The sequence below is a fragment of the Myripristis murdjan genome, chromosome 21, assembly GCF_902150065.1.
Source record: "Myripristis murdjan chromosome 21, fMyrMur1.1, whole genome shotgun sequence".
Classification (NCBI taxonomy): Eukaryota; Metazoa; Chordata; class Actinopteri; order Holocentriformes; family Holocentridae; genus Myripristis; species Myripristis murdjan.
This window is the reverse complement of record NC_044000.1, coordinates 23,210,001-23,236,787: the sequence shown is the minus strand read 5'-3', so window position 1 is coordinate 23,236,787 and position 26,787 is coordinate 23,210,001. Positions and strand designations below refer to the sequence as shown.

The 26,787-nt window shown below is 43.2% G+C and overlaps 2 protein-coding genes across 2 annotated transcripts in view; one reads left to right on the top strand and one right to left on the bottom strand.

Moving 5' to 3' along the window:
• Nucleotides 1-11,290, bottom strand: part of dgkh (diacylglycerol kinase, eta) — a 70,731-nt gene extending 59,441 nt beyond the window's left edge. Inside the window, exons 1-2 of the mRNA XM_030080681.1 lie at nt 11,017-11,290; nt 9,263-9,427 (exon numbers count right to left, since the gene is read on the bottom strand). Of these exons, the coding sequence (XP_029936541.1) occupies nt 9,263-9,427; nt 11,017-11,064 (213 nt within the window). The 5' untranslated portion in view covers nt 11,065-11,290. The remainder of the gene's footprint in view (nt 1-9,262; nt 9,428-11,016) is intronic.
• Nucleotides 11,291-12,364: 1,074 nt separating this feature from the next.
• Nucleotides 12,365-26,787, top strand: part of vwa8 (von Willebrand factor A domain containing 8) — a 78,007-nt gene continuing 63,584 nt past the window's right edge. The window contains exons 1-12 of the mRNA XM_030080482.1: nt 12,365-12,609; nt 13,272-13,349; nt 14,076-14,206; nt 14,512-14,622; nt 20,054-20,221; nt 20,753-20,917; nt 21,060-21,109; nt 21,240-21,348; nt 21,749-21,853; nt 22,527-22,655; nt 23,520-23,654; nt 23,752-23,829. Of these exons, the coding sequence (XP_029936342.1) occupies nt 12,471-12,609; nt 13,272-13,349; nt 14,076-14,206; nt 14,512-14,622; nt 20,054-20,221; nt 20,753-20,917; nt 21,060-21,109; nt 21,240-21,348; nt 21,749-21,853; nt 22,527-22,655; nt 23,520-23,654; nt 23,752-23,829 (1,398 nt within the window). The 5' untranslated portion in view covers nt 12,365-12,470. The remainder of the gene's footprint in view (nt 12,610-13,271; nt 13,350-14,075; nt 14,207-14,511; nt 14,623-20,053; nt 20,222-20,752; nt 20,918-21,059; nt 21,110-21,239; nt 21,349-21,748; nt 21,854-22,526; nt 22,656-23,519; nt 23,655-23,751; nt 23,830-26,787) is intronic.

Here is a 26,787-nt window from a genome sequence, read left to right as displayed (position 1 = left end):
GTTCATTGTTAATGCATTTATATTATAATCGTTGTCTTGTATTGCGCCTATCCTTTGGTCAACGTGGCGATGCAATCTTCAGTGTGCATCTTCCTCTGTTGGCGGAGGCGCCGTCTTAAAGCTGAAAGTTACCGTTGTACTCATACCGCAAGAGAAACTTTCAGACTTTCAGCCACCAGAGTCAGAAGTGGAACTTTTTCGTTTTTTTTTTCGCCCAGCCAGAGCAGCAGAAGTGACTTTGCTCTAGTTGGATGTTCCATTTTCTAGTTTGTCCCTCCTTGGCCTCCATAGTTCCTCTCCTTGTCTTCATCTCCTTCCTGTTGCCAAGTGGGCCAGAAGTGATCTATAAATAGGCCTTGTGCTCTCCTCGCTGCACCACTCCTCTTCTCCACTAAATTGTGAGAGGGGGAGCGAGTCCTGTGCCAGAGAGAACTGAGTAACCTGAGCACCATGTACCTTACACCCACACTCCGCCTGGCTGCTGACGGGGCGACATACACACTGTCTCTGCAAAGCACATGCACACACACACACACACACACATGCATACCGAGTCATACAATGGACAAAGGCGCAGGCAGCTCCAATGAGTCCAGCAGCTGTGTGTGGTGGATAAGAGCAGGAGCAGGAGTTCCCTGGCAGAGAAAATGAAGAGCGCAGAGCGGGCCTGCATCCTGTCTTTGAGGATACCCAGTCAGCCAGTCAAATAGCTCGCCTGCTCACACACTGTAGCTACTTCATGGAAGACTCAAGACACAGGGCCACCTACACACACACGCTGTATGACTAAAGCCAATGAAACCCTGCTGTCCCGAATGCTGCACTCACCTGACTTGCACAGGCTGCAGAGCCATGTGTGCAATTAGCAGTCCCCACAGAGATCTTTATCTAATTAATTGGACCACAACTATTTGACTTTCCAGCTCCTTCATTAGTTACCTTTAATGTTTTATGGGCAGTTTAATGCAGATAGATAAGGCAGGTTAGGCTAGCTTTACATGGCACAAATTGCATGCAACTTCAGTTAAGTGCAACTTTAGTGCTGTAGAAGAAGCATCCGATGAAAATCATGCAATGAGTTTGCATCATCATTTTGTGCTAAAGTAAAAGGAAAAGTTTCATTTGCAGCCAGCAACTAAATGCATGTATGCTACTACAGGCCTTACACATTTAGAGAGCTGCTAATTGCTAAGATGAAAAGGTTCCATTAATTCAAGAAACAAGTTCCTCAGGTGACACTGCTCGGCCTGAACTCATTTCAACAGATGTTTTGTCTCCCCAAGAAACATTCTGACACTGAACAGATGCCAAAACAACAGCCTGCACCAATGTCAAAAACCCAAAGTTATTTTGTGCACTGCTTTCCACTGATATCATTGGAAAACCGTTTCCAAAGGTGTTTCATTAAGTATTTCACCATGATGTCACATGTGAAAACGTTACTCCTGTTCCGAGTTTACAATGAACTTCATTCAACTTCTGTACATTGCCGTCCGGAAAACGCATGCTGGGTATGAACTCTGTGATAACGAGCATCTTGTTCTCCTCTCTATACTGTGTGTGCGATAACAATCAACCAGATGACTTAATTCCTCGCTCCGGGCCAGTGCTCCAGAGACGGGGAGGACTCGGAGACTCTCTGGCCTAGAATGAGACGCGCCGCCTGCGGGAAGATGGGCCAGAGTGGGCAGATTGCCTTGGCCCACCAATGAGCTCTTTCTCTCTAATATAGAGCCCGCGGTGATGCTGCTGAGGGAACATATGTCACTGCTGCTTCCCCGTTAGGGCTAAGAGCCAAGACCCCATCTTTCATCTCTGTCTGCCCTGCCAATACAACAACTTCCTTTTAATACGCGGCCAGGAGCTTGCAGGGGCCCCTGGACAATAGATACAAGTGCAGAAATGGAGTTACAACATGATTTAGAGTTCCCAGACTCCCAAAAGAAGACCTGCCCCTGTCTGCAAGGACTACTGATAACACTAAACTGCTGCAACTGTAATTGGTCAATCCATAAAGAAGACTGCTTACTCTTGTGTACTTTGTGCTGGTGGACATTGACTTGCTGCTGAGAGAAGCCGTTTGTCTTATCCAGGAATGTCTCCACATAGTCAGGCTCTGATTTACCTCCATTACCCACTCATCCTCCATTCCTGGGGAAGACAAGAGTAATTCTGGAGCCAGAACAATTAAGTCTTTAGAGGCCAGTGCTGAATGTCTCCATTCCTGCCTTTGCTCTCTCTCACCCCCACCCCCCACCCTCCACCCTCCAGCAGCTCTCTCAGCATATTGTCCTGTCTGTTGCGTGTAATTGTAGCCCCGTACCCTTCCTCCCCTGCATGCCACGCCTCAGTGTCACCATGGTGATGGGAAAATTACACTCCGCTAGTTGGGAAGGGGTAATTCCTCTGTCTGTTATGTCCTCTGCGCAAGTGGACTACATGCGTGGGTATTTTTACATCTGTCAAGAGGGTACAGGAGATGCTAAGTGTAATGTTTTTGGGGGTAGCAATTTCCACACAATTATCTCAATTAGATTCAACTAAGACTTTGGAAGCGAAAGGAACTCTCGCCCGATTTTACATGGTTTCCGGCACTAAGGATTGTTCTGCATGGCTGTGGACAGTGGGATGTTTGAGAGGAAGAGTGTATGAAACAAAGAGAAAGGGGGAAAAAAAAAAGCTATTTCTACATGGGGGAGATCGAGGGCACTTCTCCAAGATAACATCCTCTCGCCAACCAGTCTTCATAACATTCTGTAAATCACTCCAGACTGTTGCATGGCTGGTGGACTCAAGCGCAGGTGATAGCAGGCAAGCAGGCTTGAAGTGAGGAATCTTCAACGCAAACTAAACACAGGTACACAGGAAACTCGGTATCAGGTAACAAACACACACGCAGGATGCAACAAGGAACAGAACTCAAAGCAAGATTCGGAAAACTTTGTGCAAATCTTTGCTGAATAGGCTAGCCTTCATTGGGCAATGGAAACAGCTTGCTTGAAAAAGTGATTTAAATACCTTTAATTAAAGATGACTTTTTCATGGAAGGAAGTGGTGGTCATATTATACAACATAAGAGTGTGACTGTCTGTGTTTGCAAACACGTGTGCTTGCACTTCATTTGTTACTTAAACGGTTAAGCAGTAGAAGGCAAGGCTGGAGATAAATCTGACCAACAAGACCAACACAAAGGAATAAATAGTGATAATTCCTCGAGAGAAAGAGTATGTGTGTGCATGTGTATGTATGTATGTGTGTGTGTGTGTGTGTGTGTGAGGCAAAAGGGAAAGTGTCATGGAAGTGTGACACTTAATAGCCAATAAAAAAAAAAAAAATTAAAGCAATATATTTTTCCATTATCAGCTCCAGTTATTACATTTTCTATGGCTTTTTAACCCACCTAATAATGGAATAACAAGTCATAAACAAGTAATATCTTATAACATTATGTGCAAAAAGTGCTAATGAGAGTAAACACGGAGGAGGAGTGGAGCAGAAACAAGCAGGGCAGGGCTAGTGGAAGACATGAGGGACACACAGAGCAGGGCAAAAAGGCAATCTGCCAGAAACACAGGAAAAAACGCAATCTAACACAAAGTCCAAGGCAGGCATCATGACACCGATAATTTGAATTGAAATGTAGCTCTAAAGGCGCACGGGCATTTAAATTGATCTTGTCAGTGACACAAAAAAAAAACCTGATGAACAAGTAGCAGGTTGCAATGCTTTTTCAACTGGAAGCTGCAGATTAAGACATTCAAATGGGCACGGCACCCTCGGGAAGGCTTCTTGAAATGCCAGTTTTGTTAAGGCTACCTTCTGTGCTGGCTCCAAATACATCTGAATCAACTTGAGCTGTGCCTCTCTATTTGAGTGCATTCCACTTTTCAAATTTACCGAGGGACAAAGCAATTTAAAGTGGCAAAATCTGGCATAGGAATACCCACCACTGATGGATTCGGTGCACTGCCAAAACCCAATGCATTTGTCCAGCCCAACTTCCCAGAAAGTGAAATCCACAGCGTGGGCCCTCTTCCTAACAAAGGGATGATGCGGAGTGTAGATCATTTCTACCTCCAACTACTATGTTTTCAATACTGACACTAATACCACAAAACTTTAAGTATCCACCTATACAAAACACCAACCACTAAAATGGTCTTAGTCTTTGCTCATTATTTTGGGGTCACTGTACAAAATAACTGATATAAAATCCTTCTTTTCTTTTATTTCTGACATGTTGCTCAAGGCTTTTAGTATCAGATAATCGCCTTAAGTAAAATCTCCTAAATGACACTACACCTCCCCTGTATCCCTAACGCCAGCCCATTCCAGCCTCCTAACCCTCAGCGTTTATCTGATCTGGATCAGCCTGTGTCAGGCTGGTAGAGCAAGCCCAGTCCTGGGTGCAGCAGCAGGCTGGAGAAGGCTGGGGGCTCTGCTTTCTATCACACGACCGCCAATCACAGCTTTGTAAGCTCTCCTCGGCTACAACAACACACGGTGAAAGGACAGATGGAAGGGGTGAGAGGAGAGAAGAGGATATGAAAAGACTATTATTCACCTCACAATACTGAGTGATATATGTATTCCATTTCCATCATGCCAAAAAGCTCTCTTGCAGTTTCAGTCGCATTTCTTTTTTAAATGTCTAAAACACATTTATAGCAACATAATCTATCCCGTCTATGAGAGAGACACAAAGAGAGAAATGACAGTTTCTAATGCTTACATGGCAAAGGATCAGATTCCCTCTACGTGTGGTCAAATCCCATTACTTTCCAGGAGATGGGGGACAACCGGGCGCTAGAGAGCTCTCTGAGCTGAAAGATGATATGCAACATCTCATCACTGCTGCAGCACACCATGTTACGATTGTGTTTGCTTTTGGACCCAAATGCAATGACACTGAAAAGAGGTTCAAGGTAAAAGAAGAGAGTTTGTTGAATGTTAAGGAGGAGTGGTGGTCGTGGTGGTGATTGGAGGCAGCCTCGAGCAGAGGATAGAGGGGGCCAGTGAGGGATGGCTGAGCCAGGCTGAGAAGGCAGGATGGAGTGGCGGGAGCGGGCGAGGACACACACTTTGGCAGAGGGCACAGGGAGTCCTGGACGCACACTGTTAATATAACAGGCAGTTGGAAACACTGGGAAACAACTCTAATATACTGGATGCAGGAGCCGCCAAGAGAGTGACAACCACTGGAGTTGGCCGAAAAAGTTGGCAAAGAGCTGGTGGAGGACCAGGGTTCTGAAACTGGTGAGAGGAAGACTTGATGGAAGACAGGTGTGGAGGTGAAGCAGGAGCCAGGAGAGAGAGAGACAGTCATGCTATACACACACACACACACATACAGAGGAGTGGTGGAGACACAAGGGAGGCAGGGAACACAGACAAACACAAGGGAAAACTGGAGTCACTGAAGCCGTGACAGACCAGCTAATCATCGTTCATAAACAACCCCTTGCTACTGGCAGAAATCAATATATTGATTGGCCATGAGGTGTGTGGATGACTATCATTAGTGGCAGACATCTAACAGCTCACTTCAAAGCTTTGCAAGAACTGAAAGTAATGATTTCAGAAACACTTCTATTTATATATACATACATAGAAATACATATAAATAGAGATGTTTATTCATTCATTTATTTATTTAGTTAGTTTACTTTTCTGAGTAAAATTTTATTTACAATGAAAATTAAATTGTCTCAAGAATCAAGTTACATTATTTTTATACTCTTGGAACACTTTGCGCTATTCTTCCCTAAATTAGGTTTGTCACTTGTTCCCAGAAGACTGTGCAAATAGGGGAAATTGCACAAGTGAAACTATCTCACCCAACTGGATGATCTTTTATTTGTTCTAAGGAACAGGCTATTTTGAGCATAAAATGACTTTTTAAAATAGACATTTTGCAGTGTTGCTAGCTTTACTTCCAGACTTCCTGTGTACTTTGATTTGCTGCCACACTTGATATGATTCCAGTCATTTTCTTGATATTGAAACCAAATGTCAACTATGCAAAATGTGGACAGTCCAAAGAATGGGGTGAGAGAAGACATCTGAGCAAATACTTGCTGAAACCCACAGTGTCAGCCAGTCAGTGCAATGTACCTCCTCCACCCAATCAGCTCTCTTTTCTGGCAGCGTTGCCATGAAATCAGCCAATAGGGAGGTCGGCTGTGGTTGTCTTCGGCAACGAGAGAGATGGCAGGCAGAGAGGGATGGACACAGACACTGTGATGAACTTGGACAGAGTGGACAAGCGCACAAACCTCACACACACACACACACACACACACGACCAAGGGTGAGCAAACAACCAGGTGGAACAACACTCTGTGAGTCAGTGTCTGCATGATCCATTAGTACCCCTCAGCACACACACACACTCACGCACACAGAAACCCGCAGACCTTGTACAGCAACAACACTGGATGAGGGTAGACACTCTCTTTCCCTCTCATTCCTCTTTGTTAGCTTTGTTAGCACAGTGTCAACACGCTGAGCACACTGATACAACTGCAGCAGAAGTGCTTTAGACGGCTGTAGCAGCAGCATGTCCCAACACTGTAGTGTGACATATAGCCTGCTTGTCTGCAGTATAGAGACCTTGAGAACAGAAGAAACCTCTCTGGGCTCTCGGCCAGGCAATGCCGTTAATATCCCTTCAGTATGTATTACTGTAGCATACAGTGTACATTATGTCTCATATAAACCTGATTTACATCCAGTGTTAGCTCTCCAGATCCCTCCTAAAATGTTAACTGTGGAGGCAACAGGTGAGTGAAGAATCACTTACTGAATGTGCATAAAAATTAACTTACCATAAACTTTCATATAATAAACAACACTAAACATGTGAATCTGTGGTAATACACTCATCAGCTGGCTCTGTGCATGTAACATCATTTACATTAACGTCATAAACTGGGTGTACCATACCACTTCTATACATGCAGTAGTAACTGTTTACTTTACATCACCACCAGGGTAATTAACATAAGAAAGGCAGGGGCAGTCAACCCTGTGACCCAAGCTTCTAAATATACCCCCTATCTTAAATAATTTAGGCGGGGTGGAGTGCAGCGGTCAATAATTAAGTGGATCCATTGGTCTGGCAGGACGACACTCATTTACAGTGTCAGAGGTAAAGTGGGCCAGGACAGGTTAGGTGTCAGAGGGAAGGAGCGACAGAGCATCCGCTTCCTGCAGGACACTTTGGTCAGTTCAACCACAGTTTACCTTTTCATCTGTTTTCAAGAGAATGACTGTTTATGATGGAATTTCATCCTATACAGTATGTCATACAAATCTGTACAGTTCCAGGCTGATGTAAATTATATGAAGGGCATCAACACTGTTTTAATGTTTTTTTAATCATATTTGATATAGTTTATAGTTTATTTATCTATATATTTAGTGATATTACATTACCTACCTAGGGATACCACATCACTGACCATACATCTTATAAAGGCAATGACAAACAATTACAATGCCATAAAAGAAAAACAATATACCTGGAAAAAAGCAACAAAAAAATTCTTTAAAAAAAAACAAAAAAACAAAGAAGAACAGATATTGACCTAGTGATTGTGACTTAATTCGCTTAAAACAAAAAAGTACATCCTCAGGAAACAAGCAAGCAAACAAACAAACAAACAAAGGCTGCACACCTAAACTCAATACCTTTTGTTCTCACAATGAAGGTGCACAGTGCACAAGGTTGCACACAAGCAACAAGTGCAGTAAGAAAAGAAAGAGAAAACTTTCCTATTTCTTTAATAATAAGCAACAACTGATGCACTCATAAGCTGTGAGATCACTGCGATAACAGCCATGCCCTGATTACAATGTAATAGCGCTAGAGACCGTCAACACAATTTTTATAACCCAGGGGCACTGGTAGCTTGGCAATGCAGCAACAATAGCAGGACCTGTGGGTTAAGCAAGTGTAACAATAACAACGATGTAATACTCTACTGATCCTTAGTCTCTTTCGGCTTGGCCCTGAGGTTACAGTAGGTCAGACAGCAGGTTCAGCCAAAGAGCAGAGCCCAGGGACCGACAGGGAGTCAGTGCCTTCTGAGGGACACTTCAGCATCAATCCAAGATCTTTAACCACTAAAGTAACAATGCAGCTCCAAACAGGGGCACCACCACAGATTTGGGGTCCTGTGCAACAGCTATAATCGCGCATCCAAAATCCAGTCAAACTCTTCAAAGCAAAGTATGAGCGAATATGAGCTATGTAAAAATGTCTAATAATATGCAGACATGCATGTAAACTATGCTAATCTAAGTAAAAAGCATGCAAAGTATAGTAAACATAAGCACTTAGTATACACTAGAATGGTGCAAACATGGTGGTGGCCTTGCACATGCACCCTGACTATGTCTTTGCTCTTCCATTTGTCCCTCTCTTTTCTCTGTACTCCTCTCTTCACTTGTTCCCTCTTCATCATCCAAACTGCTCCTACTGTCTCTCCCTGATTCCTCCACTTCTGCACTCCTCTCTGAGTCCTCTCCAACCTCATAAACCTAAAGACGGCCCTGACTCTTTATTGCACATGAGGCGTAGACTACGTAACATATCCTGTGTAATACCATTTATCTTCACATCACCACAACTTCATTTTGCTTACTTTGATTTTTAAATACACACATTTTATTAACTATCACTGTCACTACATAGCAGTCCAATGATATTGAGCGGCTGACAATAATTTAACACGGCGACTCAAGGTATTTAGTTTTTGACAGTGCCGTTATGGCTGTTATTTTAACACAGACTTGTCACTTTAACAAACCAAACTGCATAACCCAAACTCTCCAGACCCAAATACCTTTGAAGCTACGTTTATCTCACATAATGTCAATTTGTGTAAAAAATGACACATTCATTCATTCATTCATAATAAAAAAAAAAGGATGGAAATGGAGTTGGCAGGTAAATTTTAACTAACAGGTTTAATCCACTCACAGAACTTGAGTGGATTCCAACTGGCTCCAATTCAAGTTCTGTGGGTTTAGTGGGGGGATCTAATAGTGTTTGAGGGCCCCTGTCATTTGTGGGCCCTTGGCTTCAGAGTCAGTTCCACATATTTAAGTACATCTAATAATGCCAATTTCTAAATCCAGACATTCGTATAGATCAGAGGCTGAGAGAGAGAGAGAGAGAGAGAGAGAGAGAGAGAGAGAGAGAGAGAGAGAGAGAGAGAGAGAGAGAGAGAGAGAGAGAGAGAGAGCGGGGTCTCACCTTGCTCCGGATCTGGCCGGAGGTGGAGACTTTCCGGATGAGTTTCTGGGGGCCTTCCTGCTCTGCCTCGCTGTCCGAGGACTCGTCCGCAGCTCCGGAGCCGGCAGCAGCCCCCACCACATGTGCGTGGATTCCAGCCGCGGATGTAGGCCCTTTCTCCGGTTCCTGTCGCGGAGAGGGACAAGACCAGTCGGTATTATGCGCCTTCACCCGGGCCGCCGCTCCCTTCCTCTCCTGGAGGCGAGAGCTGGACAGCGGCTGCAAAGCGTCTCTCCTCGCTGTCATCTCTCACTGCCTCTCTGTTGCCTCTACAATAAAGACCGCTGTGTTTTCAGGGGCGTATGTATGAGGGCTGATAAACGCATGTGGGACGGAGCATGTCGCGGCACAGTAGGGACGGGCTCCGCGCCATAAAAACACGGTCCCCGGCTGATGTTTCTGGCCACAGCCTTGTCCAGACTGAGAGTAGAGACCGCCTCATCCACCCCGCACACCGGCGGACATGGCCGGAGCATGGCAGACCCTAGCGGCTGCTTTACACAGGCGGTGCGTTCAAGTGGTGCCGCACAAGTCAGGACGCCTCTCACCAAACTACTGAGCTACATTTAAAATTCACTTTGTGCTCAAATCCTCCCGAAAATATATCCGTATACATTCAGAGGGAATAGGCAACTATAAATGATAAGATAAGATCCAACAGGAGCATTTTAGGATTTTTATAATGATATTAATGCCCCCACGCGGGATTTAAAATGCCATAAAGTACAATAAGTTTATATAATCTCATTTTTGAGTATGGCTATCACTCACTGACTTTAAGATCTTACATTATAACCTAAAGATACTTCGTTGGGAGATGTGCAGGCACAGTAAAGACGCTTGACCCACTGTTTGGGTAACCTGAAGTGAAAATTAACTGAATGCTCATGAACGCCTTACTCGCACTTTTTCACTTCACATCTTAAAATCTTTTAAAATAAAATCATACATACATATGTACATACAGACACATACACACACTTGTGCGTGTGTGTGTGTGTGTGTGTGTGTGTGTGTGTGTGTGTGTGTGTGTGTGTGTGTGTGTGTGTGTGTAAAATCATGGGATGACAGGGATAAAATCTTTTTCATACAGTGAGGTAAAACGACATGGCTCCAGCTTATTTCCTCTCGATTGAAAGGGCATGAGAATTAAGATTTGGGTCTTAAACGACAAGACAATAATCTCTCGAATTGAGACGAGAGGACAAGAAACTGCTGCCTTCCTTCTTCTCCAGTCTATTTATATTAGCGTTTTGCAGCTGAACGCGAAAGTAAAAATCCAATCCTGTCCAATCCAATCCAATAAAGTGGCCCTGCTTAATATTTAACGTCGTTAAGCAGCAAATAACTTCACAGTGTTTCTGTGTTGAGCCCTCCCCAAAGCGACCCTCATGAACAACTTAAGACATCCTGTAACAGCCAACATTATTCAGGCTTTTGTTTCTAAGGATGGAGTTTTATAGAAATAACACAAGAAATATGTAAATATTGCCAAGGAACATATCGCAACATTATCTTGATAGTATAGCTCCATATGATAAAAGTACGATAAGATTACTATAAACTTAAGCCACATCCGAGTAGGCTATGACTTGGATGTCACCATAACTATAGGGATTTTTCAGTGGGAAAACTTAGCTGGCTCCTTGTGAAATCATACACACTCTGCTCAAAAGAAAAAAGAAAGTCTTCTTTGTTGAAATGTAGGTACTGACCAACTCTTCCCAAACGGGGCTTCGGGTGTACTGGTAGACATCCTCCATAGTGTCCGAGTCCTGTCTGTCCGCTCCGGGTGAAAAAGAAACGAATCAGGGAACGGTGGAGGAATTCGCAGCGTGTCTGGTTGCCCTTGTATCAGTCATATGCGACCTGAATAGATGAGATTGTCTCGCCTTGTCGCCCCGGTAGGTGACTACCCGTCCGCACTCTCCTGCCCGTTTCCCTCGTTGTTACTCTTTCGAGGGCTGAGCCTCGGCGCTCCACGTGATAAATGTCAAACCTGCTTTGATGCACGGCTCGGCACGGCACGGATCGGATCGGATCGGATCGGCGCCGGGGATCACGGGGAACTCGATCGCGTGTGCATGCGTTTGTGTGTGTGTGTGTGTGTGTGTGTGTGTGTGTGTGTGTGTGAGCGCGGGTGTAGGTGAAACGTGTGTTGGGCTAATGCGCCTGACGTCATCGATCCGGTGGTATTCTCATCTGTAATCCAATTTATAAAGCCATGAATTTATACCCCACTCACCATCATCATCATTTAACTGTGATTTATGCGAGCGGGTAATGATTTCCAGCGACTCTCTGTCTGTTCGCAGGGCACAGCCTTCCGACTGAGAGACCACAGCGCCACAAAAAATCGTTTCTGTGGGAATTTAGGGGACTATTTGGCATCATCACACAAGGGCCGGGATCAGCATGATCCAATATAGGCTAATAACAGTAGCCTAATAATGAATAAAATTAACAGCAGTGATCGATAATAGTAATAAAATGCTACTACTACTACTACTACTACTACTACTAATAATAATAATAATATTGTCATTATTATTATTATTACTATAATTATTGTTATTATTATTATTATTATTACTGAACCGAATTTGCCAGGCCTTGTTAGATTAAATCAGAAAAACATAAATGAAAAATACAATAATAAGGGCTGTTGTGTTTTGTGGCCTACACTAAAAGCATAAATGGAATTCATGCACCTGATATATCTATCTCTCTCTCTCTCTCTCTCTCTCATACCCCCCCACCCCCCACCCCCACACACACACACGAGCTATGTCATTAAAAAAAAAAAAAAAAAACATAGGCTATCTTGAAGAGTGGTGGGAGTTGGGGTCTTAAAGAAATGATTAAACTATAACACACACAGAAACAGCACGTATTATACTGTTGTTACACTTGTACATGCACAGTTGTTCATTTCTGCGTTTTTTAATCATGTAATTAGACACTTGAGTGGTAGGAACCAATGTCTGGAAGCGTAACACCAACACGGAAGACTTTAGCCCCGGATCACTTTGTCCCTCTTTTATTATCCTCCGCCTGCTGCAAAATGAGCCGACAGATTATTATGAAATGAGCATGAGGAAACCGAGGACATAGCTTTTAAAGAGCGGTTCAGTGCGTCGTTTTAGGCCGTTTTGGGGGGAGCGTCGGGATGCATTCCCAGATATTGTGTAAAAGTACGGCGGCGGCCGTCGCTGCGAGGAGAATGCGGAATATTTTGGGTGCTGTCCTGGGCAGAGACGGCTGGACGTGGAGATCCCATGAGGTCAAACTCCTCAGCACGTCTTCAGGTAACACCGGCCGGTTTTATCATTGACAGGCAGGCCTCGGCAGTGAAGTTAAACCCGCGTACAGGCGCCGCTAGGCATGAAGAGAGAGCTTAATTGCGTATTTTCTCCCCCTTTGAATGGCTAACATTGAATAACAGCCATAACAAGGCTAACTCTTCCGCTGAGGAATATAGTTCTTGAACAGTTGTTGCTAGGCGACACAGATGTTTTCAGGTCATGCCATGACAGGTGTTGTCAGCAACATGGCCGTCAACATCTATATATAGGTCTCATCTCAGCCATGTGAGGTTTATCACACTGTGTCAAAGGTTTGAGGCGTGGCCTGCACAAAATAAACATGACTAAATATTAACAGAACAAATAAAAACTCGCCTCAGGTGAATCTTCAAAATAAGAAAACTCGGTGTAACAAACCAGTTTAGCGCCATTGTCATTTTTTTTACTCCCCTCATTCCTCCTCTTCACAGTTTGCAGGCTTGCTCCTCAGAGGTCATTGTGCAATGGGTGTAAAGTTTAGTTGTCAGTCTCAGGCTTCTTTGTGCTGATTTTTTTTTTTTTTTTTTTTTTTTTTAACCTATTAAGTGTATATTTTTATTCTTGTTGTTATTGAAATTATCATTGAAAGGCTCGTTCATGTGCTTGGTTACCTTTTGTCTCCACAGGTGACACAGTGACAATAGGAGAGATCTCTTACCAGCTCAAAACACCCCGGAGTCCAGAACTTGTTCCTGTCAAACACAGTATGTAATAGTGTGTGTGTGTGTGTGTATCATTAATTAACCTTTATTTAACCAGGTAAATCCCATTGAGATTAAAAAGCTCTTTTTCAAGAGAGACCTGGCCAAGACGGTCAGCAGCAAAAACACAAAGTTACAGACAGAGGTACGACAGAAAGAGTTAAAATCACAAGAGAAACTCACTACCAAAACAAAACAAAACAAAACAAAACAAAAACATTACAACGACACAACAGTACAATACAACCAAGTCAAAAGAGGAATAAAACAGAGCTTTCTGGGAGACTAATATAAACACTGATGTGCTAAAAACAACGACATTCAATCGTCCTCAATTCACGATCTCTCATTACTGATTTAAAAACATTCATTGACACCAAGTCCTTTAGTTTCAGTTCACTCTGCAACAAATTCCACGTCGAGGGAGCAGAGTAACTGAAAGCCCTCTTCCCAATTTCAGTCCGGACATTTGGGACAGAGAGCAGAAAGAATTCCTGTCAACGCAGAGAGTACAATCCGGTGTTTTTCTGTGCAATGAGATCACATAGATAGGGCGGAAGCAGCTCAAGAATAGTCTTATAAATAAAAATGCACCAATGTGTGAACCTACGGGTCGCCAGAGCAGGCCAACCTACCCGAGCGTGTATCATATGCATGTTTATATGAAATGAGATCAGGCGGTGGACAGGAGGCGGTTACTAAAGAGCTTCACTGTGTGTGTTTTGCCAGTTTCTGACTCCATACCTCAGACGGTGGCCCAGCATCTACGATGGATCATGCAGAAAGACCTACTGGGGCAGGACGTGTTTCTCATCGGCCCCCCGGGACCCCTGCGGCGCTCCATAGCCATGCAATACCTGGTGAGTAGATACACACACACGCACACATACACACAAACCTAAACTACAATGTCTTTTACAGATATTACTCAGATTAAGGCCTTGATATGTGTAGCTATGTGTATATTTACGGTGTTTGAGTTGCAGTGCAGGGAATCTATTTGTGACATTTCTCTCACTTCATAGTGTCCCGAAATATTATCGCAAGGTGAATTAACACCGCAAACTTACGTGATCTGACAAGAGAGGAGACAAAAACTTCTATGTGGGATTCTGAAGTGATGTGCTGCTGTGTAGTAAGGCATGTATCCCGTGTTGCTGCCCAGGAGCTGACCAGGCGGGAGGTGGAGTACGTGGCTCTGTCCAGGGACACCACAGAGACCGACCTGAAGCAGAGGAGAGAGATCCGTGCAGGGACGGCCTTTTACATTGATCAGGTAAGTCTGCTCACTAACTCTGTCTGCAAGTGAAATAAAATAAAAACCTGCGTATGAACTTTATCTGACGAGAGAATTTGTGTGTGTGTGTGTGTGTGAGTGCAAGCCGTCTTTGTTCAGCTGCTGTGTTTTCTTAGGCACCCTGTTTGCTTTGCTGGTGTGTGTGTGTGGTGGGAAAAAAAAATGAATTATGTTTCTGGAATGAATAAAAAAGAGTCATGTGCCACATTGGCTGGCAGCTTTTTAGACCATAACATTTGATTGCCTCTAAGTTATGGGCTATACAGTGCCTGACTGCTCTCAAGCTTTGAAACCACTGCTCAGAGTCGTGTCTTGTAATATGGAATATGACAACTTGATCCATTGAATCAGTGAATGAGAAAGTTTCAAATCAACTCACAGTTTGAAATATCAGTGAAAAGGGGATAGAATGACATCCAGCATTCCCATGAAAAGTGTTTGCAAAGTATTTTGGCCTGTAAAAATTATTTTTGGCAGAGACAACACTTTTACGAAGTGATTTTTAAAAAAAAAAAAAATTATGCCTTCAATGTATGTATGAATGTTTTTCTGAATCATGTAATTTATGAAGTTCAGTAAATAAACATGAACGCAGTGTGTGGGCGGCACAGCGGTGCAGAGGTTTGCATGTTCCCCGTGTCTGCGTGGGAGCTCCGGTTTCCACATGTAATTCAGGTGAAGTGGTGATGCTAAGTCGCCCCTGGGTGTGAGTGTGTCTGTCTGTGTGTCTGTCCCGCGATGGACTGGTGATCTCTCCTGGGTGTTTTCCATGCCTTCCACCCAGTGAGCGCTGGGATCGGCTCCAGCACCCCGTGACCCTAATTAGAATAAGCGGCTTGAAAAATGAATGAATGAATAAATGCAGTATGTCTTGGGGGTGCTGGTGCGGAGACAAGTTGACAGCTTGCATTTACAAAGAGCATACTGACACCAGTGATACAAGACCAACCAAACCTCACATTCAGTGCAAACAGATATGGTAAGACAGCTAAAGACATAAAGCGATGTAACTTTCTGCATATACATTCAGCTGTGGGTTGTGTCACGTCTGAAGTAAAGTCTGTATTAAGGCGGTATGAGGAAGATTTCTGGTTGTTAAATGATCAGTGGATAGTTGTAGAAGAAAATGTTATCAGTAAAGCTATAAAAGTTTTGCTGGACTAACAGTCCACAGAAGATCAGTAATGGAAACAGTTGCTTCAGTTTTCCCACCCACGCTGTACAATAACCATCTCATTACTGTAGTGTGCAACTGCGGTCTCCTCCCTTTCCATTCAGTTCCTTGCCACCGGCTCTTCTATCCGGGTTTATGCAAACACACACCCCCACACTCTGTTGAGGAGCTTGTCAGTCAGGTAACCATGGAGACCAGTGGCTCCTCATTATCAGAGCTCATTTCTCCAAGGAGAACTTCAGATCCTCCATTCATTCCCGGGGGTCCAGAAGAACGACCACGGAAAAAAAAAAAAAAAAAAAAATCCCATCTAAGCCTCATCATTAAACCCTGTCACTGGGCTTCCGGGAGGCAGTTGTGACAAATAATGATTTATCATGAGCCGTGATAATTAACATTTAGACACTCATGTCATTATCCACAACTAATTAGCACATAGCTGCATCCATGTTAAAAATAACTCTGTTACATAACAGTTCAATCATAATATCCATGGAAACAAAGTGAAGTTTTTCTTTGCTTATTCTTCAAGCATTTATCACCGAGACATCGCCAGTGAAGGTGGTCAGCTGACACTGGGAAATCTGGACGATGGATTTGAAAGCTTGTTTTTTTTAGGTGGGCTGCAGGGGAGGTCAGTAATAGTGTCACAAGCTTTTCTTTCAAATTAAATAATTAAATAGCTAGTATAGGAATCTGTTTCCATACAGGCATACCGTATTTCACCAATTAATCGCCCGGGCGTTTAATATGCAAAATCGACTTGGACCCCGGGCGTTTAAAAGAATCAGGCGGCTATTCGCTGCAGGCCTTTATTTATTTTTGCACCAGGCCAATATCGTGATGACAGCTACTGTCCAACATATTTTCAGTCTGTTGGTTTAATATTACAGTACAGTAATATTTACCCTTTTGTTCTAACGTTAACTAGCGCTCTTATTTTGACAGAAAACGGAAGCGCCGCACAGTTATTGTGCGGCTAACTGTTTACTTCTGCAAAAATAAGGTGAATAGCCTTATTTTGGGTTACCTCAATATAGTGCAAATAATCGCCCCGGCGGTTATTCGGGTGGGCGTTTAATACGCAAAATGCATGCAGACCCCAGGCGTTTATAAGAACCCGGCGGCTATTTGCGGCCGGGCGATTAATTGGGGAAATACGGTAGATTAACAATATCTGCCAATTCAAAAATATCTGCCATCTACAGCTGTTTATAGGATGTCCGGGGAAGGTTTGGAGCACAGTTGTTCATAAAGCTCTTTAACGCACATTTTACCTCTCTCTCTCTCTCTCTCTCTCTCTCTCTCTCTCTCTCTCTCTCTCTCTCTCCACTCTACATCTTTATACTGCCTCAGGACTGCCTGTTTCCACCACTCCCAAAAACTCTGTGTTGACAGGGGTACATTTATGCATCATCTCCTACTTTTCATCAGGTTTCCCAAAGGTTGCAGCTGGATGTTTTTGGGGAGTGTTTTCTTGCATGTGAGGATCAAGTCAGGAGGTGCCTGACTTGAACATGATTGTGAACTTGTAATGCTTGAGGGATGCAGTTTTTTAATTGCAGTGTAGATATAGGCTAAACCAAACAACATGATGTAGCAGCTCAAAATCATGGCTGCCACTTTTTGGTCAATTGTGACAGCAGTGGGACAGGAAATAAGTGGCACCTACTCTGTGCAGTTTGAAGTATGTTTTCAAATTATGATGCTAAAAAACGACCTAAATTGTAAGCAATGTTTTAGTTTCATATTTAGGGTTTTAGTCCTGATCCAAAGTCCAGAAACCTGTGTCTGAGTGGTTAAATAACTTTGTCAGTCCTCATGTGTTTATCCACGGGTGCTACAGTGAGTACCTGGGTGTCAAATGATCTAAAGGCTGGATTAAGGAAAGCAGAAAAATAGCTTCAGGCTAACCCCTTTAACTCCCCCAGTTTCACCCACCCCCCATACCTCCCCATCAAAATGAAAACAGGTGTCCACTGTTTCCATGGAAACTGCTACAGCATTACTGATTGGACTAATTGGTGTGAAGAGATGGCCTATTTTGGTCTCCTACAAATCTCAGTGAATTTTGTGCTGCCTAATGAGAGACCGGGGCAGAACATATATCTATATCTATATGTATATGTATATCTATCTATATCTATCTATATGTATATCTATATCTATATGTATATCTATATCTATATGTATATCTATATGTATATGTATATCTATATTTATATCTATCTATCTATCTATCTATCTATATCTATATATATATATATGTATAGATAGAGATAGAGATAGAGATAGATAGATAGAGATATATAGATATAGAGATAGATAGATAGATAGATAGATAGATAGATAGATAGATAAATAGATAGATAGATAGGTGTGTGTGTGTGTGTGTGTGTGTGTGTGTGTGTGTAGGCATGTGTTGGTGAAAGAAGCATTGGAAGTAATGGCTGTACAAGATGTACTTGTTTTGTATGTGTGTGTGTGTGCCTGTGTGTATTCATGTGCACATGCCTATGTACCTTGTTTGTGCATGTGCGCAATAGAAAATGTGTGGGTGTGTGTTAGCGAGCTTTTCTCTCTGACAACATATGGGAATGGGGGTATATCAGTAGGAGGTGTGTGTGTTTTTGTATTAACTAGAGCATCCAAGTATTCCTGAGGGCCCTGGACTGATTTGGAGCCCTATATTCAGTCTTAATGTGTCAGTCCCTATGCTTGCTCTCTCCCTCCCATCTCTCCATTCCTCACTCTGTCTCTCCACCTCCCCCTCTCTTTCTCTTCATCCCCTCCTGCTTCGCTTCCAGCTCTCCTCCCCCAAAAATCCACGTTAGATTGATATAGTCACGGGGATGGAAGTAATCACAGCGCTGTCTTCTCTCTGCCATCTCCAACCACCTCTCCCTAGTTAGCAGGCTCTTATGTAAGGCAGCTAACCTCAAGCCCACTCTGCAAATAGACTCCATTACAATAATAAATAGCTTGCCACCTCCACTAGAGCTGATAGTCTGCTGAGACCAATGTTTAGCCAACCAATGCTCATGCTCTGCAGCAAGGTCTTCCTTATGTAGAGGGCATCTCTTTATGCAAATAGGCCTGTCATGGAAAATCTACTAAAGTAGGTCATGCAGTCAGGTCAAATTTATACCTAAGCATCTCAGAATGGGAGTAAAGTATAAACTAAGTATAATAAATGTGCAGGACTTTAGAAGCACATTGACCTCCTGTAAACTGTGCTTACGGACAGTCATAATGCAAGATGAGTAAGATCTTGCATGCAGTGCAGGACATGATATAGAAAATGGCCTTTACGATATTTATACTAATTTATTCTTCATATTTATTTAATGATCTTCTCAGCAAATGATCTTTAAGGCCCATAACTCGACAGCAATGTTTGATAAGAAGTATTCGGCCTCTAGCGGGATGTTGTTCTCTGCGGAGTCAGTGACTGGCCCGACACAAAGCCTGCCTGTGGTTCCCCCTCTCTCTCGCCATCCTGCGTCACTCACATTTCTAACAATTATCTGATTACAGCGTTGGTGCTGAAAATGGATTGAGAGTTAAATATAGAGCATCTGGTCCTGACTATAGTTTTATGGCTCCGCTTCCCACACAACCTGCCACGTATTTACATGTTAACCTAATTATATGGCCTCTCGTTCTGTGGTCCACCCAGGCAGCTTGAGTTTCCTGCCTCTTGACGTCAGATGTGCTTTTTGATTTCTGCAGAAACAGGCACACGCGCATGCATGCACACACAGCAAGACACTTACACAAGCTTAATTTACCCAACAGGGATAGCTTTTATCCCGCACTTGGTAGTAGAAAATAGGCCTTTCCTTAAACAGATGACACCGTTCTGAAGCGTGGTTGGAGAGTTTTGAGGATGTTGTGAATACAATATGCAGAGGACATCCTCAGGAAAAGCTTTATGGCAAGCCCATATTGTTTAATGGGGCATGATTTTTGGGAATTGATGCATGGTCAGATTGCTCTTTGTGTAAATGCTTTTAGCCTCGTGAGCACTGGCGCAGGGTCTGAGGTTGTGGTGGAAGACAGACAGAGCAATAGATTTGTACTGTGGTTAAATTAGCCGCAGTTGTTCATTACTAGGATTTAGCCTTGGTTTAACCATTTCTTTGAGACCAATTCCTGCCCCTGCATCCCTCAGGATTTTCAGAGTATTGATTGAATTTATTGATTCCTCAATTCTTCCACTGTGCTTATCCCCAGTGTGCCGTGAGGGCAGCGACCGAGGGTCGGATCCTTGTTCTGGAGGGGCTAGAGAAGGCGGAGAGAAATGTTCTGCCCGTCCTCAACAATCTACTGGAGAACAGAGAGATGCAGCTGGAGGACGGACGCTTCCTCATGTCAGCCGAGCGCTACGACAAGCTGCTGCAGGTCAGCTCAGCAGGCTGCCACCCAGGGCTGCACATGATGAATTAAATGCTATGTTGAATTAAACCCTTCTGTTTTTTGAAATTAAGTATACTGTTTCCCATGCTGTGGGCACAAAGAGCCAAATGTGGAGTCAGGGCTGATGCTCTTCACTCTTACACCCGGGTGCTATCAAACTTCATCATAGTTCACAACACTTTAAAAAAAGAAATTCACAACTGTTATACAAGCAACTAAATGCTGTGTTTAAGAATGCAGCCTTAACCATAGCTGTTCACACTTTAGATGTGAATTTTCACACAACTCCTACGGCCATCTTACATACACTATAGAACTGTACAGAATCAGTGTTTGGTATTATTAGCGGTATTTGTTATGAATCCACCTGTGCATTTGAAGGTTTTTTTTTTTTATCTTAAATGTGTTCAATTCATATAAAATGTTGGAAAGGTCATTTAGCAATTTGCAACATTTGTAACATAATGCAGACAGTAGAAATTGTTTGGACATTATTTATGCCTGGATACCTTCCAGGACCACACCAAAGAGGAGCTGGACGCCTGGAAGATTGTCCGTGTAAGCGAGGACTTTCGGGTCATTGCTCTGGGACTTCCTGTCCCCAAATACAAGGGCAACCCACTGGATCCTCCTCTCCGCTCCCGCTTCCAGGCCAGAGACATGTTCTACCTACCTTTCAAGGTCTGCTTACATTTGAGGAATCTATCTGACACTATCTAGATGAACTTATAAATGTCTTTGGCTGTTGCCTGGAATATTGTACTGACACTGAGTTGTATGTGCTATTCTAACTATTCTCATCTCTGGTGCTTTTTTTGTTCAGGACCAGTTGGAGCTGTTGTACACAGCAGGACCAAATGTTGCAGCTGAAAGGTAAATAAATACACAACGCACTCCCTGAAGCCCAACCCTCCTACTGCCGATTGTTTCATTTTTTCATTGTAGTCAATTTATGTCTTAGTAGCTTTCAAGTATCAAAGTTCTTTTGTTTCCTGTGCGTCAGGGTGTCCCAGCTGCTGTCGCTGGCCACCACGCTGTGCTCCCAGGAGTCGTCCACCCTCGGCCTGCCTGACTTCCCCATGGACAACCTGCCTCCAGCTCTGCAAATACTGGTGAGACAGGCAACCCTAAAGAGAGGCTGAAATGAAAGAGAATGAAAAAGAGAAGTTAGTAAAAGAATTAGAGGGATGAAGCAAGAGTGAGTGGTCATCTTTTTGTGTCATTTGATGTGATTTTTAACCGAGTGAATGTCATATCAGAAACAGATTTACAGAAAAGAGAGACTTCTTCATATTTTGGCAGGGAGGATACATTTGGGGCGGTGAAAGTTGGTCAACCTCTCTCTTTTTACTAAATAGAAGAGTGATAATGTGGGAAATAAACTGTTCCTTGTTTTCCTCAGACCCTGTAGAGCCTCTTGAAGGACCCCTGATGGTCCTTAGATCTCACTTTGGGAACCACTGTTCTTGTTCTAAGGCTCGTCTCTGTGTCTTTGCTGTGTTCCTGTTACAGAATGTCTTCCCCATGCTGTCCTCGCAGCAGCTGGTCCAAAGACTTTACCCCTACAACAGTATACTGGGCAAGGAGGGACGCACTGCTGTGGAGGGTGTCCTCAGTGTAAGAACACACACACACATACACAGACACACACACACGGATGCCCTAACCTTATGTTCAGACTGAATGCACAAGTTGCAAATTTAGAGGGTGTGTGGGGAAAAAAATGCAAAGTCAGTGGAAGGAGATGACTGAAGTAAGATGGGTGCAGCTTTGCTCGAGGTCACACAAGTTGAAGCAAAGAAATGTTTGTTGAATGTTTTTTTTTTTTTTTTTTTCCCAATGAGCAAGAAATATTCTCGCTAAAAAGCAGCAGCAGGGCTCTGTCCCATTGCATGTAATGAGCTAGGCCTCTCACAGTAGACATTGTTCCAGGTTTGGCAGACAAGCCAAGATTATTACCTGAAGATCATTATGCAAAAAGGAGAGAGGCAAAGTTTCAGTATATTATTTCTGCAGATAAATCAAGCAAAAAAAAAAAAATCTAAACCTTGCCTCACTGTCAGTCTAAACATAGGGTAACATACCATATTCATATTGTCACAAGCATACACACATGCACCCCATCCCGCACCCTCATATGCTCACACATACGCACACAAAAAGAGGGACCACATTGGAAATACTTTTTGAAAACCTCATGTGTTATCTTCAGTGATTTCAGTTCATGCTGTTGATTACTTTTTAAAAAAAACAAACGAGCAACATTGATTATGACTGCTCTATTTTGCAGAGGTTTGAGCTTTTGGACGGGCGTCACCAGCCAGCTCCCAGTGATGTTTTAAGCGTGTCCTCGTCTCGGGATGTGGAGCACCACGCAGATGTCACGTTACGCGTCGCAGACAAGGACGTCACCTTTCAGGTAACGGAAAAATGGCTGCCGTGTGCTAAACTTGGGATACAAAGCAGTCGTATGCTGCCTACCATGAGGGAACCACTGTCTCAGAATTCCACATTTGCACACATTTTCTTTGTTCTCTAAAATAGACAGAGAAGGACATGAGAGAGAAATAAATCAAGAACGCTGTAGTCTTGAGAGTTTTGGGAGGCTAGACTAGAATGAAGATGGTCTGACTTCCCCTGCCAGCTTGACTCTCTCACAAAACCACCAGGCGCAAGTCACGGCCCAGAAAAGTGACAAATTGAAAAAGTCTGCCACCACACAAAATACAGCGCTGTTCTTTCATACGTTACACAGAGATGTCCATTGTTCCTTGTTGGACCACACATGCAGACAGACAGGCAGTCAAGCCCTATCAGCAGCTTGGCCGTCTTATCTCTGACAGACACTGTAGATGACCCTCTGGAGTCTGCAGAAAGAACCTCTTTAGTGCTCTTTATTGCTCCCTCTTGATTGGTGGGAGAGAGGAGGGAAGAGACGATGGATGAGTCACTGTGTGAGGTTTTTGAAGAGAGAGCGATGTTGCAGAGTTCAAGAACAGTGGGACTAAGTTTCTAGCCAGAGAGCTGACATCACTATTATCAACTCTTTGAGGCTGCGTTTTCTCAGTGTGGCAGCAAATCTGTTGGCTTTCAATATGCAATGCGTCATATGGATTGTGCGATAATACTTGTTCCCAGCCCATAATCAGTGAGTCAGTGATACTGACATAATTGCCAGTTTTATTTCCCACACTCTGAAGTAATATTTTTCTGCCAATTTTATATGATAATGAAGATGCTGATTGCTCTTTTGTGTTTATATCCTGTCTTTATTGAACTTCAGGTTCCAGCAGGCACCAAGGAGCTCCGCCCACCCCACAGTAGCCCCGCCTTCATCAGTACACCAAGCCACGCCCAGCTGCTGGCTGAGATGATGCAGTCCCACATGGTCAAAGACATGTGTTTGATAGGGCCCAAGGTAACACACACACACACACACACACACACACACACACACTTGCACACAATGAAGATGAACCCTGTGCTCTGGATAACTCTTATGCTGTGTCCTGTAGGGTTGCGGCAAATCAGTGATTGCCAGAGAATTTGCGGAGATGCTGGGTTACAGCATCGAACCTGTCATGCTCTATCAGGTAAATATCACATTGGTCTATATGAGATTCAGTATGTCTGCTTTCAACGGGCCTCATTTATTATCAGTGCACACTACACAACAGACTGTGCTTCTCATTATTGTCAAATCCCCTAAATCACTTATGAGACAAGCATATGTTTTCCAGACATTTTTATTGTAAAGGATTAGCAGCGACATTTTTTTTTTTTTTTTGCCTTGCACATGATCTGTGTCTCACTTCCTGATGATGCTGTTGCTGCATCTGCAACAGTTCATCCATTTCAAAATGTATTTGGTTTGCATGCATAGGCATCCGCTAAACACATTGTAGCTCTGTGACTTCGGAAATAGCTGCCTGTGTGTTTTGGATGGGAGTTCATGTATGTCAGGGACAGCAAATCACTGGCAGAGACACTTGGACCACATCACTGACATTCCACAGTTTGTGACCTGTGATGTCATGAAGGAGGGGTCAGCGCCTCGACAGCTGAACCAATTGGGTGAGAGGAGGAGCAGACAAACTGCACACAGTGGGGAAAGGAGTATATTTTTGACTGAGGACACCTCCTTAAATAGAAGTCCTTTAATCTGAGGAGAATGCTTCTGTTTTCCTAGGATTTTCCCCATTCCTGTCACATTGCTTTATAACCACAGGGAGGTGTAGCAAATGTCAAACGACAGTTCATTTATTTAACACAGTCCGCCACAGAAATCACTGTGTTGCAAGCTGTGGGTCAGATCCCTGCTTGAACTAGAGTTTAGGAAAAACTCGTCTGCGTCATCCCAGGCATTTAATTAAAACCTGACATTATTGGTCATTGTAAGTAATGTATGGTGTGAGTCATAGTTGCTTATCCAAACTTAAACAAGTGTGAGTTTGGATGAACCTTCATCTCACTTCTGCGACGCCTGTGAGCTTGAAGTGGGATAGAGTCGTTTTCTGCACAAGTATGACGGGGGTTTGGCTAAAAGACCCAGCATCTGGATTCCATCACAGATACCTGGGACCGATGCTAACTGGGAGCTGAAAAGCAGGGAAGCACTAGCAAAGATATGTATGTGTGTGTGTGTGTATGCGAATGTAAAAGTCATGGCAATGGAACCTCCCCCCTCTGTGTGTGTGTGTGCACGTGTGTGTGGATCTGTGGAATGCAGTTGGCCTGGCGAGGACTGTGCAGGAAGTGGGTTCCCTGTGTGTGTGTGTGTGTGTGTGTACATGTGCTGTAGGCTTTTGTATTAATGCATCATGCTGCGGCTATTTTTAGCCGGCTGAGGTCAGGGGTTACTTGTGCTTCGGGAATTGCGGAATCCTGTGCCGGCAATTCATCTTGTCAACTGAGAATCCTATTTTGGGAACACCAAGTGACATATAAGGCTGGAATTGAATTTTTTTTTTTTTAATTATTATAATTTTTTTAAACATATTTCTGTTTGTCTGTGTGTGTGTCTACCCGTACCTGTGCTTCAGTGGAAAACAAAAAATATAATTCCAAAAAAAGTACATTCCTCTCCATAACACTGAAACCCTAAAAGCATAATCACATTTGTCCTAACCTCTTTCCCCGGCGGAAATGTGAAATTAAATGATTCTCTTTATGTCATGGAAAATGAAGTTGCGTTATTTGAGAATAGGGTTTTCCCTGGCTAACTCGAGACATGGGGCCAGAGGGAAAGGCATAACATTTTGATTGAGTTATTTCGCCAAACCGGATTACATTTGGTATCTCGGTTTTTCAAGGAACCGACAGTAAAACAGATATTTTAAGACAAACAGGGGGTCCCCTGGGAATACAGTACAGACAGGCTTAAAGTCAGGCTCTGAGCCACTGATATTTACAGATGCACAGGACCAAATGTTGCAATGCCTTGTGATGTGCGGCAGAAATCTAGCTTGGATGTTGAAAGCAAGGCAAGGCAATGCAAGTGTGAGCGAAAACAAGCAAAAAAAATTATCATTGCCATTTTGTCATTTAACACCTTGAGAGAACTCAACACAAAGTTCTGGTGTCCCAAGAGTCCACTTGAATTGAATAAGATCAGCCGGGAGTTCAGAAACAAAATATCTGAAACCAACATTTTGTTCACTCAGCCACTGTATTTGGTGGAGGTAAAAAAAAAATTAAATTGCCAGACACTTACGAAAATGAAAATCACACAAGTGCGTGGACATACAATCAAAAACGTTTCTAAATTTTAATTTTAAGACAATAAATTTCACAGTGCAGTTAAATGAATGAAAAATAGTACTTGCCGTCATCATCAAACCTCCACTTCTCATTAAAGCTCATTTCTTGTCTTAAGTTGCTGTGTCCATCCTGTTTTATGTTCCTCTTTTGATATGTCAACACATCATTTTGGATCGCCGACTCATGAAGGATAATTTTGCCTGTGATTTCCGCAGAAAGGTATAAGCTCATGTTAGGTTCTCGCGTGATGCCGCTGCAGAAAGTATTTTGAATGGCGATGAAAACAGACCACAGACGTGTCCGATCATAACAGTCCGATCAATGCGAGGATTTGTGCGACTTGAAATTTTGTACGTTACACTGCGATGGCTGCATCTCTGTGACCTTTCATGTTTATTTGGGGGATTTTTTTCAGCAGCTTTATTTCTGCACAGCAACGTGTGTCTGATAAATTGGTTCCATTTACCTAACAGTGACATAATCTACCCACATTTGGCATCTGGCCGGATGAATGCATTTTCATCTTTATTGCTCTGGACCCAATTAGCACATCAAACACTGCAAAAACGCAAAAACTTAACAAGATTATTTGTCTTATTACTAGTCAAAATATCTCATTACACTTAAAATAAGACATGATCACCTCAGAAGTAACTTGTTTTTAGACAATTTTCACCTGTTTCAAGTGAAAATTTGCTTGAAACAAGTGAAAATTTGCTTGTTTCATTGGCAAAATTTGCCAGTGGAAAAAGTGAAAATTCACTTGAAATAAGTGAAAATTAGCTAGAAAC